This window comes from Leuresthes tenuis, unplaced genomic scaffold, assembly GCF_036924035.1.
Source record: "Leuresthes tenuis unplaced genomic scaffold, fLeuTen1.0.hap1 SCAF_6, whole genome shotgun sequence".
NCBI lineage: Eukaryota > Metazoa > Chordata > Actinopteri > Atheriniformes > Atherinopsidae > Leuresthes > Leuresthes tenuis.
The window spans coordinates 12,986,788-13,003,511 of NW_027325360.1; the positions used below are offsets into that span (position 1 = coordinate 12,986,788).

Below are 16,724 nucleotides of genomic sequence, written 5' to 3' on the forward strand. Positions count from 1 at the left end.
GAGTAAACCAACTATCTGAGGCTTGAAATTGCAGAAACTAAAAGCCAGAGCAGATTTCAATGCTCCCTGAACCTAAAAAGAAATCATGAATTGGCAGAAAATCTGTCGTCTGATTCCAGCCGAGTACGGCCACCATCTGCGACTTAGAAAAGGAAGACACGCAGTAAAATAATAAATTAATCAGAAGAAATAAGAAAATAAAAAACATCTGGTCAGTGGACAAGTGGGGCTGATCCAACACACTTCTTCCTACAGTGCAGGAAGATTTACTTTTACATGATAAACTCAGTCATTTCAGATTTCAAAGCACTTAATGAGCTCAGAAATTAATCCTAGGAAAAGGAGATAATCCATATATTGCTGCTTAGTAGGTATGTGCCACAACATACATGATATACAGAAACAAACACACACATTCTTGTAACTTAACAGAAATATTTTCTCAAATTAGAGCAGTCTGGATTCTTCCCAGACTAAAACCATTCATCCTACTCAGACATCCTTGAATTGTTGTTGGCAGCAGGACTGCAACTTGTGAAGGTGTCCAACCCCGATGACCTTGATATGGAGGAGGAGACAGATTTGTGAGATGGAGAAGGTAAACAAAACGCCTATGCAAATGGGAAAGTCCATTCATACTGTAGTACGGTAACGAATTACACGAACAATATACATTACTGTACTCGACGCCTACTGGACCCATTGAGAGTTACCGAATTCCGACAATTCAAATGACCCTTATCGGCTTCCGTAGACTTGCCGATTTGTTTGTGGTATAAAGTTATAGCTACATGCTAGTAGCTAGTAGCTACTTCATAGATTCGGAGCAAAATAAAGACTCCAAACAGGCAAGTGTGACAACAACCAAGCAAACTAATCTTTTTTTTTGGTTGCTTTCAAGTTTCCAAGGGTAGTGTTGCCATTATTAACATTGTCTTCCAGGTCCTTTAAAAAAAATGTTAGTCGCTACTAGACTGATAGCTGCGATTAGCTCTTAGAAAAACCTGGACAAGACCTTGTTTATTACAACCGGACAAGGTATATACAAATGCGTTTACTTTGGAAAGGAAAACACAAATTCATATTTAAGTGATGACTTACCATTGCAGTATTACGAGTATAGCTTTAAGCAAGTCGATGTCCTCAGTGAAATGCCATCCATTTTTCTTCTGAGACAAACTAGTTACTTGCTCGTTGAATCAATGAAATGTTTTTGGCCCTGTCGGTAGAGGTAAGTTTCTGTCCTCAGATTAGTTGCCTTGTCTAACCAAATTTTAAAAATTGTGTTCACATTCAAATATGACAAAGCAGCACAAATAAGCACAATACGTTTAGATTTTTTTTTCAGCGTAATTAAGACGATGTGATAAGACGCACTCTTTTTGTATATTCAGTAAATGAATAAAAAGTCATAGCCATTTCTGATCCTCAGATCTAAAGATGTTCAATTGATCGTGATATAAAACGGGGAAGTGCAGCAAATCCTCATGTTTGAGATGCTGAAAACAGCAGATGTGTTGCATTTTTTCCATTAACATTGACGGGCTAATTCATCATCTTGCTGTTATGGACTTGATGTTGATTGCTTCACCAACTTCATTGCTTCTCAACTTACTCTTTCAGCAGCTGCATATGTAACTGCTTTGTTGAGCTCTTTTGTTCTCAGTTGTTTTTTTGTGAGGTAAATGGCTTGTAAACTAATATTCCAAACACAAATATATATATTTATAGCATATGCTCTGACGCAGTGCTGAACAGATCTATTCATTACATTGCCTTGACCTGTAAAATCGCTGTATGGGACATCTTCTACGGCTCTAAATTCACTTTGTCTCTGCAGATCGCTAGAATATGGTTGTGAATCTTTGTCTGCCACATTTTCACACAACGGCTCATTGCAACAAGGTAAGACGCACTTTGTAGACTTCAACATTCTCATTTTAGTGCTAGAGTTAGGAACCGTTATTGCTTTGATAAAACTAGCCTAAATGCTCAATCCCACACTTGAGTAGGGTCTTGCAAAAGCAGCATTCGCCCTGTTTTTCTTATACAAGTTTAGAGAATAGATCCTATGTGTTTTGAGCAAAACGGGACGAAACACGTGAAACGGAACAAGAGGGGGTGTAGAGGACAGCCATGTGAAAATAAAGCAGCCGGGGACACAGTGGTGTGTGGGAGACTGAATCACAACTGTCCTTGTTCTTTTCATTCATATTCTCTTTTCTTTTCTCTGCGCTCAGAAGATGAAGTGTGTACTGTACTCCACCAAGAAAATGAGATTTTAAAAACTCTTTTCTGCTGCATACCTTCTTTTTGTGTAAAGTTTTAAATAGCGGTCCATATAAACTGCTGCCATCACTGTTCTGCTTGCACTTGAGAACGCGTGAAGCACAGACATTACAGTTTAAAGATGATAATAATAATAATAACAATACTTTGACCAGTCAGTTAAGGAATAATTAATAAATATTCCATCAGCCTCTCTATTGTTTAATTCCAAGCTTTCACAGACGCTCATACATTTGCTTATTCAATCTATTTTTCATCTACAGCTGTGTGCAGATGGCTATGATGTCACAAACCTTGTGTCAGCTGACCCGGCTCTCCGGAGGCGGGGCTTTAAGCTGGAATACTTCCTCCGTCCACCCCTGCAGGTAAGATGATGCTGCATGTAACAAAAAGGGCATGTCTCATCCATTCTTCAATACGTTGACCCATACAGTGAATTTCTGAGCTGGAATTTTAAAAAAAAAAATGTAAAAGAAAGACCTTTGCTTTGTGGATTCAAAACCGCACGTAGGTACACAGAGAGCCGTTTCCTTGAACAAATGATCATGATTTAGAATTTTTTAAAAAGTAACAAAACTAATAGGAAAAAAATGCATCCCATACATAGTTAGTTGTATGTTCGGTTTTGGGCCATTAAGATCAGGGAGTCAAATCAGTGCATCATTAGCAGGCTTGTGCAGAACGTAACAAATCTTTGAAGAGATCTAGTTCATCTGAATCATGTGTGTTGACGCAGGGAAACATCCAAAACCTGCAGGACAGTGGCCCTCGAGGACCGGATTTAGATAAAGCCCAATACATCTTTTCATTATGAGTCAAACCCAAATCATTCTTTAACTATTCAGTCACTATTTGGAAGGGACCAGTTTGGTTTGGTGTACAAGTCAAACCTCTGTGGCAGTTTATTCTGCATTGGTGCTGCTGGTGGTTCGGGTCGTCTCTGCTGACCCTCAGCCTCTGTGCATATGTACATTTCTATATGTCTGTGGCTCACGCTCTCCGTCCGCATCTTTGGAAAAGTCGTTTCATGCCTTATGACCATCAACTGTCAGCTGTGGAAAGCTGCTAGAGAAAATGATAAGTTATGACGATGAATTGAATCGTTTACATCTTCATCTCTAAGTAGTATACGTTTTATAAAAGGAATGCAGTGCTGTAAAAAGTTTTACATTTCCCTTTGAAATTAAGTGAAATTATGGAGGTATCATGTTGCCCCTGATGGAACAAGTGTTACTCAATTGTGCTTAAGCAAAGTACTTGAGTAAATATGCTTACATTATAACATTAATCTCCTCTGTACCACATTTTCTCTTTTCTATCAAGCTAAGTATAAGATTTATGTGACAGCTTTGCTCTAATTTCAGAAGTGAACATGAGAAAAGATTCTGACCAATTATTTTGCCTCAATCTAAACACATTTGACAAATTCTTTTTCGCATATTCAGGCTACAAGCTTATACTCTTAAAAGAGAATCCAGTAGGTCTTTTAAGTATATCAATATCTACATTGTTTCTGCATAAAAAGGATACCGGATCACTGCAGTCTCAGTAATGCATTGATCCATGTGACAGATTGAATTTTTCCATCTGTTCCTTTTTAGGTAACCTTGAAGTTTGGCTTCCAGGTGGAGCTGTGCAGGATAGATGTGGAGCTGTGGTCTTGGGGAATGGACCGAGGACAGGCCTGCAAAAGACTGGAGATCAGCACCAGTTCTGATCCACGGCCTCCCACGGACCAAAAACAGATCGCGCAAAAGGATCAGAAAAAGATGCAGTTGAAGGACCAGAAAGCAAAGAACAGGCTGAAACACCAAAGGGATGGCTATACATCACAGCAGAGTAACGGCCAAAAATGGAGTTTTCAGGCCCAGCAGTGGGGTGAAGAGGCTGCTGATGATCCTCAACAAACAAGCCATGTGCTCAAGTGTCAATCAAACACTGAATGCAGCGATGCTGAGCCAGAATTTAAGCTGGTTGCTCGTTGTGAACTAACGGAAGAGACTCGACTCTGTTTCAGACATTCGAATTTTCGTCCCCGGGCGCCATTTCTTTCCCCTCCGCCTCCACAGCCTGCGAACTCTCGGCAGGAGGAGCTGTGGAGCCGGGGTCTGCCCTCTCTGGGCGCTGTTACACAGCTTCGCGTGACGATGCCTTTAGGCGGTGCAGCGTCTTCTCTGGGGCTGAAAGCATTGGCTGTGTGGGGACAACCTGCTCGCTGCTGCCCCACAGAAGAGGTGGAGAGGATTGTGGGAATCCACAAGGCCACTGAAAGACAGCTTTCGAGACCCGTGTTTTTTGCCCCTTCTGTCAGACAAACCTCGCAACCACCGCAAGCACCTCCAAGGTAAAGTATTTATCAAGTAGTGTGTGCACATTTAGTTTTTAGTTTTGCGTTGGACCAAGTTGTTAAACTCTTATCAAACTGGTGTATCGCTGCGTTAGTTAGTTCCTTCCACCTTAAATTTCTATTGTGAGTTAAAAAAATTGTACAATATTGGGGTAAAAAAAGAAAAGTGTCGGCTTTTTGTTTGACTCTTGCAGTGTCTCCATCCCAGAAGAATTCCTTGATCCTATAACACAAGAGGTGATGACGCTACCCATGCTGCTCCCCAGCGGCGTGTCAGTTGACAACTCCACCCTTGACGAGCACCAGAAGAGGGAAGCCACATGGGGTCGACCGCCGAATGACCCCTTTACCGGCGTCCCGTTCTCTTCAACCTCCCAGCCTCTTCCCAACCCGCAGCTGAAAAGCCGCATTGACCACTTCCTCCTGCAGAAAGGGATGACGAAGAGGGACGGGATCGTGGGGAGACAAGACCAAGGAGATTATCCACAAGCTTCAAGACTTGTAACCTCCAGCATACATGGACAGTCCCAGAATTCTCCATGTCTCAGTAAAGGTTCAATGAACAGTAACTGTGTTCAGTCCAATTCTGATAACAGAGACTCAAACAAGATTTCTGACCAAATGCAAGACAGTGGATCAGGACCATCATCGAGTTGCGGGAATCGCACTCCTGACGCACAGCCTCTTTGCACAGAGAGCAAGCCAGAGTTGGACAGAGGAAAGAAAAGAGATGCAAGTGAAATTTCCAGAGAAACGACAGATGTATCGACAACTAAAAAGCTACTGCGACCTCAAACAAAAAGACCAAGAACTGATTTGGTTTCTGGTGAGTATAGAATAACATCTACGGTATACAGCTCAGCTTTACTCTTTTGGATGCTATTTTCCCCTGCAGACAATACTTTCTAAATGGGGGTGGGCTTGAAATCATAACCCATGCACTTGGAAATGCCGTCCGTGGGCACAGATGGAATTTCCAGCTTTCTTGGAACCGTTGCCAATGTAGTAATATATAAAAAAATAACCTGTTGGTAGGTTTTGTCTGTGATTAAAACACACACAATAAAACAAGTATAGTCACGTTTAGCCAGACTATCTAATGGTAAAGGACCGTAATGAATATTTCTACCACTTTCTGTGGACGTGAGCATTTTTTCCCGTTGATTTCTCTGTTTTGTTGAATCCATATTTGCTCTGTTACTGTCCATCTTCAGCCCCCAGCTGCAGCACTCACGAGCAGCGTTTGTCAGCTAGTCTGGATGAGGCGCTACTGTCTGCCCTGAAGGGTCGACCCTCCTTCACATCAAACTTGCCCCAACAAAGGGAGGTTGTTTCTAACTCTAGCCCTCTGAGCAACCCAGTGCAGAGCAAGAGTTCAAGCATTTCTGATGCATCTGCAGGTAGGATCTTGCACACTCAGGGCAATTATGTATTTATTTATTTTTATTCTGTTGTTAAATGTGATAATTTACAATAAAAGCAGAGCTAAGTTTTTATTAGAGGGCTTTATTAACCCATTATGTCCTGGAGTGACAGATAAGGCCTGAAAGGGTAAAACAAAGCCTTATATCACAATGGCTTCATCAGTCCACGGGTCTTCTTTTAGAATGAATCAGGTCTGTTCGCCAACTATAGAGGCTTTTGAGACGGGGGTTGAAGGACAGTGTGTTTTTCTTTCATTTACTTTTCCACAAGGGTATACTTATGAAGTTGTGGCCGCATAGTAGAGCAGTGCATCACCAACCCAATCCAAATTTCACTGAGTCACTGGGGAAAAATGAAAAAAAACAACTTAGTTTTACATTTGAAACATGTCGCATTTATTCTCGTGGAACATTTTTAAGCAAAACCGTCAACTTCATCCTACTTTTAAAAGTTTGGTTGATCATTTTCCAACAACTGGCAGAAACGGCTCCCTTTTGGACATCCGCTCAGGTGCTCCTGTTACTATGCAGAGGAGCTGAACTTTTGACCATTGATTCCCAGACTTTTGCATAACTGTAGTATTGAAAAGTGGTCCACTGTTTTTTTGTTTTTTTTGCTGTCTGATGGTCAGTCACCCTCTTATTTTCTCACCAGGGGGAAAGGTGTGCTCCGCCTGTTCTCGTTCAGTCTCTGCGTACTCGACATCAGCGCCATCCATCTACCGGCTGATCTGCGGTCACCTGCTCTGCCGCCCCTGCCTCCAGGAGGAATCGAAACGACCAGACTGGGACGTTACAGCGACATCTGGTCCCTTTTTGTGTCCAACTTGCCAAATGCCTACCCCACGTGGTCGCATCATACGTGTGCACCACTGACAGTTGAGAAGCACCTTCAAAGCGCAGATGGATTTTGCACGAGATGTTTTCCAAGACTGAAATAAGAAAAAAGAAAAAAAACAAGGTCCTGGATTTAATATATAGCAGTCTATCATTTACTTTACTGGACGCTACCCCCATCCCACTGTTAAATAAACACTTAATTTTCAAAACTACTACCGAACTAGTCTGTCCTTTTCTTTTAAAATGGTTTTGCTTCATCTTTGTTCCTCATTCACTTGCGTTCACGTTGCGTCGTTTGATGAATCATATTCCTGCAAATTTTCTTAAGCTTGTAGCGTCTTAAAAGCAAATCACATAGGCACCTATAGGCCAACAGTGGAAGATATTTGAAAGCACAGACCTTTTCTGTATAGAATGTATAAAACTACAGGCACGTATAAAAAAAAGCTCGTTCTGTTCTCTTCCGCCTCCTTTCCATTTCTTCGCCTTTTCGTTGGAAGTGCAATTGCAGCCTTGGTTCTGCAGTCTTTGTACTGACGTTAGAAATATAGATGCATTGAGGATGCACAAAGAAAAGGTTGAGGGTCAGCGGTGCTGAGCTAGAACCTCGGTTAAACATGACTGGAAATAGAGTTGATCCAAGGCTGTGTGGTCATTGTGAAGAAGCGGACACGTCATGTTCGCCCTGTCCTCATGTCTGGCCCTTACCGCCTTCTCTCAACAGTAACCCTTTAACTCGCTGTTTCTCGCGTCCTATAAAGATGTGCTTTCGTAGCATTTTAGTTTGCATTAACACGCTGACCACCTTCATCTTTCATCAGATCCTTCAGGGGCTTTTGTTTCCTAATGCTTTCTGCCGTTGCTTAAAGGAAATGCACGCGTGCACATTGTTTCCCGGCAGGGACTGCAAGTCCCCCAGGGTCCATAGCCGCGTATTCATTTTCAACCGCTTTGACACTTCACCCTCATTGCTTTCACGAGCAGGGGCTATTGTGCACAAACGGGTTAAACAGCGAGGAGTCAGGGATGCGGTGCATATTGGGCTCCACAATCATAAACAGCATCATTTCTATGTTGGTTACCCGGACAACATTTAGCTTAACCAAGGTCGCGATCCTGTATCCGCTCGGTGAGACTAGAGTTAGTGGTTGTGCATGTGTAATGAAGACGTGTGCTTCACTGCTTCAGCTGGAACTGGCAGATAAAACACCTGTAAATGAGACCAAATCAGGCAGTCTCTGAGCCATTTTCCCTCAGTTTGTGACAGTCATCTCTTTATGTTTGGCAAGTAAAGCGGATTAAATGAACTGCCAGTGCAAATCTTTATTTTATTCCATATTGTTCAGGACTGAAGTAACGATTGTATAAGATCACATTTTGTATTTATTGCATGATCACACTTGAATGCCGTGGTGCCTATTAAGAGTTTCCTTTCCAACTTTAACCTTCTGATGCTCAGTTTTGTCGCTTTCTTCTTAATCAGCATCAAAACAGCTAATAGGAGACAAACAACTCAAAGCATGCAGCTGCACGCCGAACAGAATAATCACCTGATTGATTTGATTTGAAATGCTGATGTTGTTATGCTCATCAATAGTTTACATGGGTCGTGGAGATAATTTGTGTGACCCTGAGGTTGTCATGTCACCGCAGTTGTCTAAATGTAACAAAAGTGTAAAAAAAAAATGCAAAAATGTCTGTACTGCAGCTTGTTATTTAAATTGTGCATGCTCATCATGAAATGTACTTCATCACTGTGGTTAGTGCGGTAAATCTAATTAGTTGTTCTTAAACTCCAATTAGCTGTTCATCTCCTGCCAGATTTATTGTGTCATCCACCTCGGAAATTATTCCAAAAAAAGTTGTGAGACATAAGTGTGGCGCAGTGCTGAATACATAAAAGGCATCTTCTGCTGCCACTGCTGTTCTCCTCTGTAGATTTGTTAGATGGCACGCATCCGATGCAGAGCCATATCTGCCGCGACCTCTCGCGCACACTGTGCGCACACGCAAGTGGCCTTCGGGCGCGCGTGCATGCCGGGAGCACAAACAGTACCCACGCTGACGTCAGATATCGGTTGGTTTGTCATACCGCGTCCTTGTGTTTATAAATGAGGAATGACCGCGATTATCGGCCACACATCCACACCGGCGGAGGACTTACAGGTGCGCGGCGCTCACTCAGAACCAGCAGCGATGCATCACTCCCTGTTCCCCCTGTGCGTCCTGGGACTCCTCGCTCTCTCATCCGCCTGCTACATCCAGAACTGCCCCCGAGGAGGGAAGCGGGCGCTGCCGGAGACTGGAGTCAGACAGGTGAGGACCATTATAATTTCTGCCTTCTGCTGGGATATGATGTCTAACTTCATTAGATGTTTATGTGCCTCTGCAAGTCTTTGATTTGGACAATTCATCTGTTTGATTCATCCTGTGTAAACCTCCCCAGCACCAGGGTCCTCACACAGGACATTTTCTTTCTTTCCCTAAAAAGAGAACAAGAGAGCTTGGTCTAAAAATGATAATATTGGTTAATTATCTAATTAAGATAAGTTCAAACAAATTGAAGAACAGAAGCTACATTCATTTTTAAGAGAAAATCTTTAACTCAAACTGGTTCTAGTTTGGATTAGTATGAACGAAAACACAGGAACTAACATGATATGAACTGAAATATGAGTCAAATTTTTGCTTTTTAAAAAGCAGGATGTTAGATTTATGTAGCTTTAAAATCAGAAAACAAGACTTGTGTAACACCGACTTTGCACTGCTTGCGTTGAGTTTTTTTTCCCCTAATTTTTCCGATTTCACTGTATGTTGTGCACACATCAGAAATATATGACAATAGATTGAAATGGGATAACTATTAACTATATAACTAACTATTCAGTATTTGATCTTTTAGATATTTAGGCTTGTACTGTGATAATTGAGAGTTTGTGAATATGAGGGAAGAGTGGTCGTTCCAATGCAAATTCTGAATGGTAAACCTGAATAATGCTTCCATTGATCCAATCTACCATCCTTTAGTGCATGTCTTGCGGCCCTGGAGACAGGGGCCGCTGCTTTGGCCCCAGTATCTGCTGTGGAGAGGACCTGGGCTGCCTGCTGGGCTCCCCAGAATCAGTATATTGTGTGGAGGAGAACTACCTGCTCACCCCCTGCCAGGCAGGCGTTAGACCCTGTGGATCTGAGGGAGGACGTTGCGCTGCTTCAGGATTCTGCTGCAACTCTGGTACAGTCTTGTTTTCTAATATATATCGTGTTCAGTGAGTTTAACCGGTACAGCATGGCATGAACTGGTCCATGTTCCTTTCCTCTCCTTTCTCTCAGAGAGCTGTGTGGTGGACTCTGACTGCCTTGGGGAGGCAGAGGCCACAGATCTAGCCCACAGCTCTGCCAGGAGCTCGCCCACAGAGCTGCTGCTGCGTCTCCTTCATGTGGCCAGCAGAGGACAGAATGAGTACTGATTCTGTGGAGGTCCCAGTCTGCTGCAACAGATTTTAAGCTTCAAGTCCCGAACTCTGAACCAAGTCAAACTTTGTTCTGTTTCTTCTGTGCTAATCCTGCCTCGGTTTGAACTGCGAAGAGGAATCATAATGTTAATGGTAGATCTCATGTTTGTTCCCGCTTCAAAAATGTACATAGTGCACATACTGGATGCACATACTGTAAACAATTCAGAACTCCAATTCAAATAGGTGAGTTATAGCAGAAAATTGTGTAAATAAATAAATCAATAAGGATTGATGTTAACACAGATATCCATATAAAAAAAAAAGCCGAGTCACAATGCCTGAGTATAATTCTCTTGTGTAGTAGAAATATGACTGTACATTAAAAATGGGAGAAAATACAAAATGATTCACTGCCAGAAAGGCTTCTGTTGTTTTTTTCCTCTCACGCGTGTAAGTCAATTTAATCACATCTATCTGCTTGGGTGAGGTTGTGTGCATGAGAATGTGAAAGGAATGTATTTTCAAAAAACACAGAGACCTGTATTTGAGAAATCAACTTCATCCCTCATTAAATGGTTAGTCCTCTATATATTTGTTGTTGTACCCGTCGACTGACGTCATCTCCTTTCAATCGGACAGTTTTCACACCTACATTTGTATCAACATGTTGAAATTCTCGAATGAATGGCAGTGAATAGTAATTATTGTGTACCTTTGTGCGAGAAGTCTGAAAGCAGATGTTCCTGCCAGAAATATGCGGTGGCAGTTTCACGGTGATGTGAGTCTGGTCCAGCTTGAGGCGGAGGCAGCACCTCCCTGATTTTGACAGTTACATGTTTTGATCTATTCAACCCGTCTGTGTGGCACAACAGCAATCTGGTCATAAATGTCTTTTGGTTACATGTGGTGGATCTCCCTGGTGCATCTTGTGTGTTCTATCATTTTCAGAATTCATCCTCTTGTTAGGAGTACGTTGATTCTGACCTCTGACGTTACCAGTTACAGAGGTAATATTAATCATAAGCGAATGTCATTGTGTATTCAAATTGGCAATGTTTCATCTTACATTTAACAATTAATTTATACTATAAATCATCTATGATAACTTATAATGGACTTATAACTTGGTCCAGCCCAAAGTATCTAAACTTTAACTAAAGTTTTCCAGGCTTTCCGAAGCTCTTTCAAAGATTTTCTTTGGACATTGCTGGACACTGCTTTTTCACTCATTTTCAGTCCAGTCCTTGAACCTGACCATTTTAAGAGGGATATGGTTTTTCGTAAGCATCTTAACACTAATCTATGTAATCTATGAAGGTTTCAACCATAAAAAAAGCTCTTAACTCAAAGGATGGGTTTCTTTTTTTTTGGTTTTCACCTATTGCTATCAGCGCACTTTTACACAATGAAAAGAAAATCCTTTACATTTATTTTACAAAACAAACATGTCAGAGAGTTTTAAACCTCAGACCACCGAATCTGTGCATGTGTTGGTGGTTTAGACATAAACCACACAAAACGGTACTCTGTGATTCAAAGACTACGCAGGATCAGACTGAATGTGGTAAGCTGCATTGTCAACAGTTAGTCATAAGACATTGTTTTCCTGAGTCAGTTTTGATTTCTCCCACATCACAAATCCACACCTGATAGCATATTTGCTACCAGAAACATCCTCAGGGGGAATTCTTTTTCTCAGCAAGTATATTGTCTGCTTTCACGCTTGTTTAAATTGTGCAACCTGCAACGAAGAAGTAAAAGCCACGCCATTGTGTGTCAATGAATCATAGCTTTAAATGAGTTTGGCATGCATGCCAAGTTTCAGATTCAATTTACTCTAAATGGTACTTCAAGATTTATATCTTTCAGAGCCTGCTATTCTGTGAGGTGCTGTTTCCTGGAGGTTTCAGTCCCAAGACCTCTTGGGGTTCTTAAGGTCCTGAGACAACCACTGCCCAACTGACTCCTGCAAGGTTGTCAGGTTTATCTAGGTCTTATGAATGGTTAGTTTCATGCCAATGACTCCACTTTATATGAATTACTGCCACTAACAGGGGATTATGCTATTGAGATGGGTATGCCCCCTACTCTAGGCATCACTTTTAAATACTACAACCATCACAGAGTCCCCAGTGTTATGATTTCAATCTAGTGAATAACAAGCTAACTTAACATTCTCAGAAATCAATCTTAAGGAACAAGAAGGCTCAATTTTCTTCTGAGTGAAGAAAGCTTTTTTTTTTAGAGTGAGGACATCAACCTAAAAATGAGACAAAAGTCTTAAGTCGACTTTGTAGCTTCAATGAACCAACCTGTTTTATTTTAGCAAGCAAAAATCCACTATACACCTATATCCAATATCCCTTTTATGTCTAAAGTTCTTCCCACTTTTGTGATCATTTACACTGAAATAACCTGTTTGAAGAGTTTCAGTCAGGATTCAGAGGACATCATAGCACAGGAACAGCACTGGTAAAAGTTAACAATGAAAGTTACCTCTTGGTCTCTGATAGCGGACTTGTGTCTGTGCTTGTCCTGTTGGATCTCGGGGCTGCATTTAATACCATCAAACATAGCATTCTATTACAAAGGCTTGGACTTGTTATTGGGATTAAATGAACTCCATTCGACTGGTTTAAGTCATGTTTATCTGTAGGATTCTAGTTTGTTCTTATAAACCAAGGATCTTCCTCACACAGAAGAGTAAGTCATGGAGTTCCTCATGGTTCTGTGCGTGGACCAATTCTTTTAACTTTAAACATGCGTCCATTAGGTAATCTTATTAAACAACATGGCATTAATTTCCATTGATATTCTGATGATACTCAGCTGCACTTATCTATGAAAACAAACAAACAATTGGTTAGACAGCAAGCATGTCTGAAAGACACAAAGACCTGGATGACTCAGAATTTTCTGCTCTTAAATTCAAACAAAACTAAAGTTGTTATGTTTGGTCCTATGTGCTTCAGGACAAAACTGTCTAGCTATATAATTACTCTAGATGCCATTTCCTCGGCTTCTATTACTACAGTAAGGAACCTCTGAGTTATTTTTGACCATGATCTGTCCTTTGACACACATATAAAACAGGTTTCTAGGACTGCCTTCTTTCACTTTTCGGAATATTGTCAAAAACTGGAACATCCTGTCTCAGAGTGATGCAGAAAAAACTGCTCCATGCATTTGTTACTTCAAGATTGGACAACTGTAATTCTTTATTATTGGACTGCACCAAAAATTCTCTGAAAAGCCTCCAGCTGATCCAAAATGCTGCAGCCAGACTTCTGATGAGAACTAACAGGAGAGATCATATTTCTTTAGTTTTAGCTTCTCTTCATTGACTCCCAATTAAATTCAGAATATAGAGCTCTTAATGACCAGGCTCCATAATATCTTAATGATTTCATAGTTAGATATTTTCCCAACAGAGCACTTTGATCTCAGACAGCAGGTTTGCTTTGAGTTTCTAAAAGTAGAATGGGATTATCAGGCCCCTCTCTGTAGAACCACCTGCCATTACACATCCTCGCTAACTTTAAGATTAGACTTAAAACTTTCCTTTTTTTGGGTAAAGCTTATAGTTAGGGATGGCTCAAGTGATCCCGAAACATATAACACTGCTATAGGCCTAGACTGCTGACGGCCTCCCATGATGCACCTGTCCTCACTCTGCTCTCTTTACTCTCTGTGTACACATGACATTATTGTTCTTATCAACTTATGTTTCTCTTTCTTAGCAGATATCCCTGGCCTGGTGTTATGGAAATTGTGTGGCTTGAAGAGAAGTTTAGATGCATTCTGTTTAGCTACACAACTTTTTTTTTAAAAAAATGCTTTGTATGAATTGGACTAATTTATCAAATCCCTTCTGGGGCCTGTGTGGCGTTTGCACGTTTTCCCCGTGTATGCATGGGTTCTCTCTGGGTACTCCGGCTTCCTCCCACTCCCCAAAAACATGCACGCTAGGTTAATTGTTGACTCTAAACTGACTCTAGGAGTGAGTGTGAGTGTGCATGTTTGTTTGTCTCGTTTGTCACTGTGTGGCCCTGTAATGGACTGGCGACCTGTCCAGGGTGTACGACCCTGAGTTGGATTAAGCAGGCATAGAAAATTGATGGATGGATTAAGATTGTATTTCAATTAATTGCATTTCAACTTGTTTGAATTGTTCTATTTGTATTTGGTGATAAATAAATAAAACTGAATTGGATTTCAATAAACCACTTTGCCATAGGAAAATACATCAACATATCAAGTCAAGTCAAGTCAAGTTTATTTGTGTGGCACATTTCATGTACAAAACAAATCAAAGTGCTTTACATCACATAAAAGCATAGCAGGGAGTGGAAGAAGCATTAAAAACACATAAAAGAATATAAAGAGAAACAAATAAAATAATCAAAATGAATTATAATGAATAAAAACAAGCAACAGTCTAGATAGATTAAAAGATACCGTGCAGATTTCATGCATAGACACATGAGTAAAGAAATGATTTTAACCTGGATTTAAAATATATAAACACCTGCATCTTTTCTCTTTAACTGGGATTTTACTTCTATTAAGTTTCCATTTCACCTGAATGGTCTCAGGGCAATTCGTATTCTGTCTTTTGTGATTCCAGGTGTGGCTTTTATCAGGCTCTGTTTTGGTTTTCATGACTCAAATGTCTCTCAAAAGAGTAGTTATTAAACTTGTTCCAGCCTGTCCGTGTCGTGCATACCGTTGCAGTTTTAATAATTCTGAACCAACAGTTTGAATAATGTCAGTTCAAAAGTGAAAGTATTGGCCCTAATAGATTTGCTTGTCGTTAAAGTTTTCTAATCAGCATTATATATTCACAGACATGCTTGTTGATTGGAGCAGATGTTGGCTGCAATGTATCTGCTCCAATCCACCCAACCTGGCAAGTGGGTGGGTTCACACTTCCTGTCAGTTTATAAATCGCAAGGAAAGATTTATTTTCTACACATGCAATGCCATCATGGATCTGAAAGGTGTTTTTGTGATTGTCTGTCTGTGTGCTTTGGCCATCGTGTCCACTGACGGTAAGAGCTGCACCCTCATTAGTTTCATAGATACGCTTTGATAAGTTAGTGGTTAATATTCCAATTTGATTTCCATTTAAAGCTGAGGCAAGCTATTGTTGATAATAATGAGAAACATTTATTTTTGTAGCACTGACAGTATACCGTAATTCTGTTTAAATTTTTCGTTATGTCCAAAATTAAGTAATTCCATGTTTTTCTTATTCCAACATTCTTTCTTTTCAGCTGGCATCCCAAAATGCTGCATCAGAACAAGAGACATTCTTCCAAAACAGCTTGGGAGAGTTGTACGATGGGAAAAGCAGGACAGCCGTGGTGTCTGTGACATTGATGCGCTGAAGTGAGTTGTGAAAATTAGTCTTGAGCTTAAAGGTTCAAGTGATTTATGTTATCTTCACATGATATAAATGTAAATTAATCATTCTGCCATATGCATGCATTAGAAATGTGCTTTGTTTTGTGCATATTTCTCTCCTTTGCACTCTGAATTGATTCTCAGATGTGTTTTTCAAAACCTCAATTTAACTGTCTTTCCTTGTGGGTTCACAGACTTTATCAAAAGGGCAAGATAATTCCCATATGTGCTCATCCACGGATGGAGGAACTCCTGAAAAAGCTGAAGAATAGAATGCAATGGCTGCAACAACAGAAAACAAAGAGATACTGAGAAACAGAGCAAAAATATCTTTCCCTCAGATATTTGTGTACTCTCGTGCGAACAGTTTCTTTTCTCAAATATGTTTTGTACAAGCTTTCTTGGATGTTTTTTGTTGATCATGAAAAATATTCTGACTCTGAAAAGCACCTTTTATACTTCCATAACTCACTGAGTGCCAGACAGCAACACTGCATTTTCTCAAGTGCTCATGTTCACTTCAGTAAAAAGATATTTTACTGTAAATTATATTGAAATTTTGTACCATGTACTTCACTTTGTTTATTCAACATCTTTTTTTTTTTGGTTTAACATTTTTCCACACTATTTTTTTTCTTGATTTTAAACAGATTGATGCTTCATCATGTAAACTATTTGAAAACATTACAGATTTGACAGCTATTTCCTTTTATGTAGGTACATTTTGTACATATTGGCTATGTATGTAATATGATTGTAGTGGGATTTATTACTATGTTTACTTGTGTCAATGATGCATGTACATCTTCCACCCCTTGAACTGGGCATTAAGGAACACTAGATTAAATTTCATGCTACTGAAATCAACTTGTATTCAGCCATGAGATGTATTGTCATGTAAACCAAGATTTAGAGACTATATATTTTGTCAAAATTTAAACAACAAATATCAGGAGGAAACTA

The 16,724-nt window shown here is 40.4% G+C and overlaps 3 protein-coding genes across 3 annotated transcripts; all 3 read left to right on the forward strand.

Moving 5' to 3' along the window:
* The first annotated feature begins 1,777 nt into the window (after positions 1–1,777).
* On the forward strand, positions 1,778–7,080 carry ubox5 (U-box domain containing 5). Its single transcript, XM_072387701.1, has 6 exons — positions 1,778–1,905; positions 2,553–2,654; positions 3,891–4,633; positions 4,831–5,462; positions 5,851–6,036; positions 6,716–7,080. The coding sequence occupies exons 1-6, from the start codon at positions 1,852–1,854 to the stop codon at positions 6,934–6,936; spliced, it is 1,938 nt and encodes a 645-aa protein (XP_072243802.1). The 5' UTR covers positions 1,778–1,851; the 3' UTR covers positions 6,937–7,080.
* A 1,940-nt stretch (positions 7,081–9,020) lies between these two features.
* avp (arginine vasopressin) lies at positions 9,021–10,803 on the forward strand. Its single transcript, XM_072386955.1, has 3 exons — positions 9,021–9,216; positions 9,928–10,132; positions 10,231–10,803. The coding sequence occupies exons 1-3, from the start codon at positions 9,097–9,099 to the stop codon at positions 10,365–10,367; spliced, it is 462 nt and encodes a 153-aa protein (XP_072243056.1). The 5' UTR covers positions 9,021–9,096; the 3' UTR covers positions 10,368–10,803.
* A 4,503-nt stretch (positions 10,804–15,306) lies between these two features.
* ccl27a (chemokine (C-C motif) ligand 27a) lies at positions 15,307–16,293 on the forward strand. The gene is made up of 3 exons (XM_072386956.1): positions 15,307–15,406; positions 15,632–15,746; positions 15,956–16,293. The coding sequence occupies exons 1-3, from the start codon at positions 15,343–15,345 to the stop codon at positions 16,071–16,073; spliced, it is 297 nt and encodes a 98-aa protein (XP_072243057.1). The 5' UTR covers positions 15,307–15,342; the 3' UTR covers positions 16,074–16,293.
* Positions 16,294–16,724: the final 431 nt, after the last annotated feature.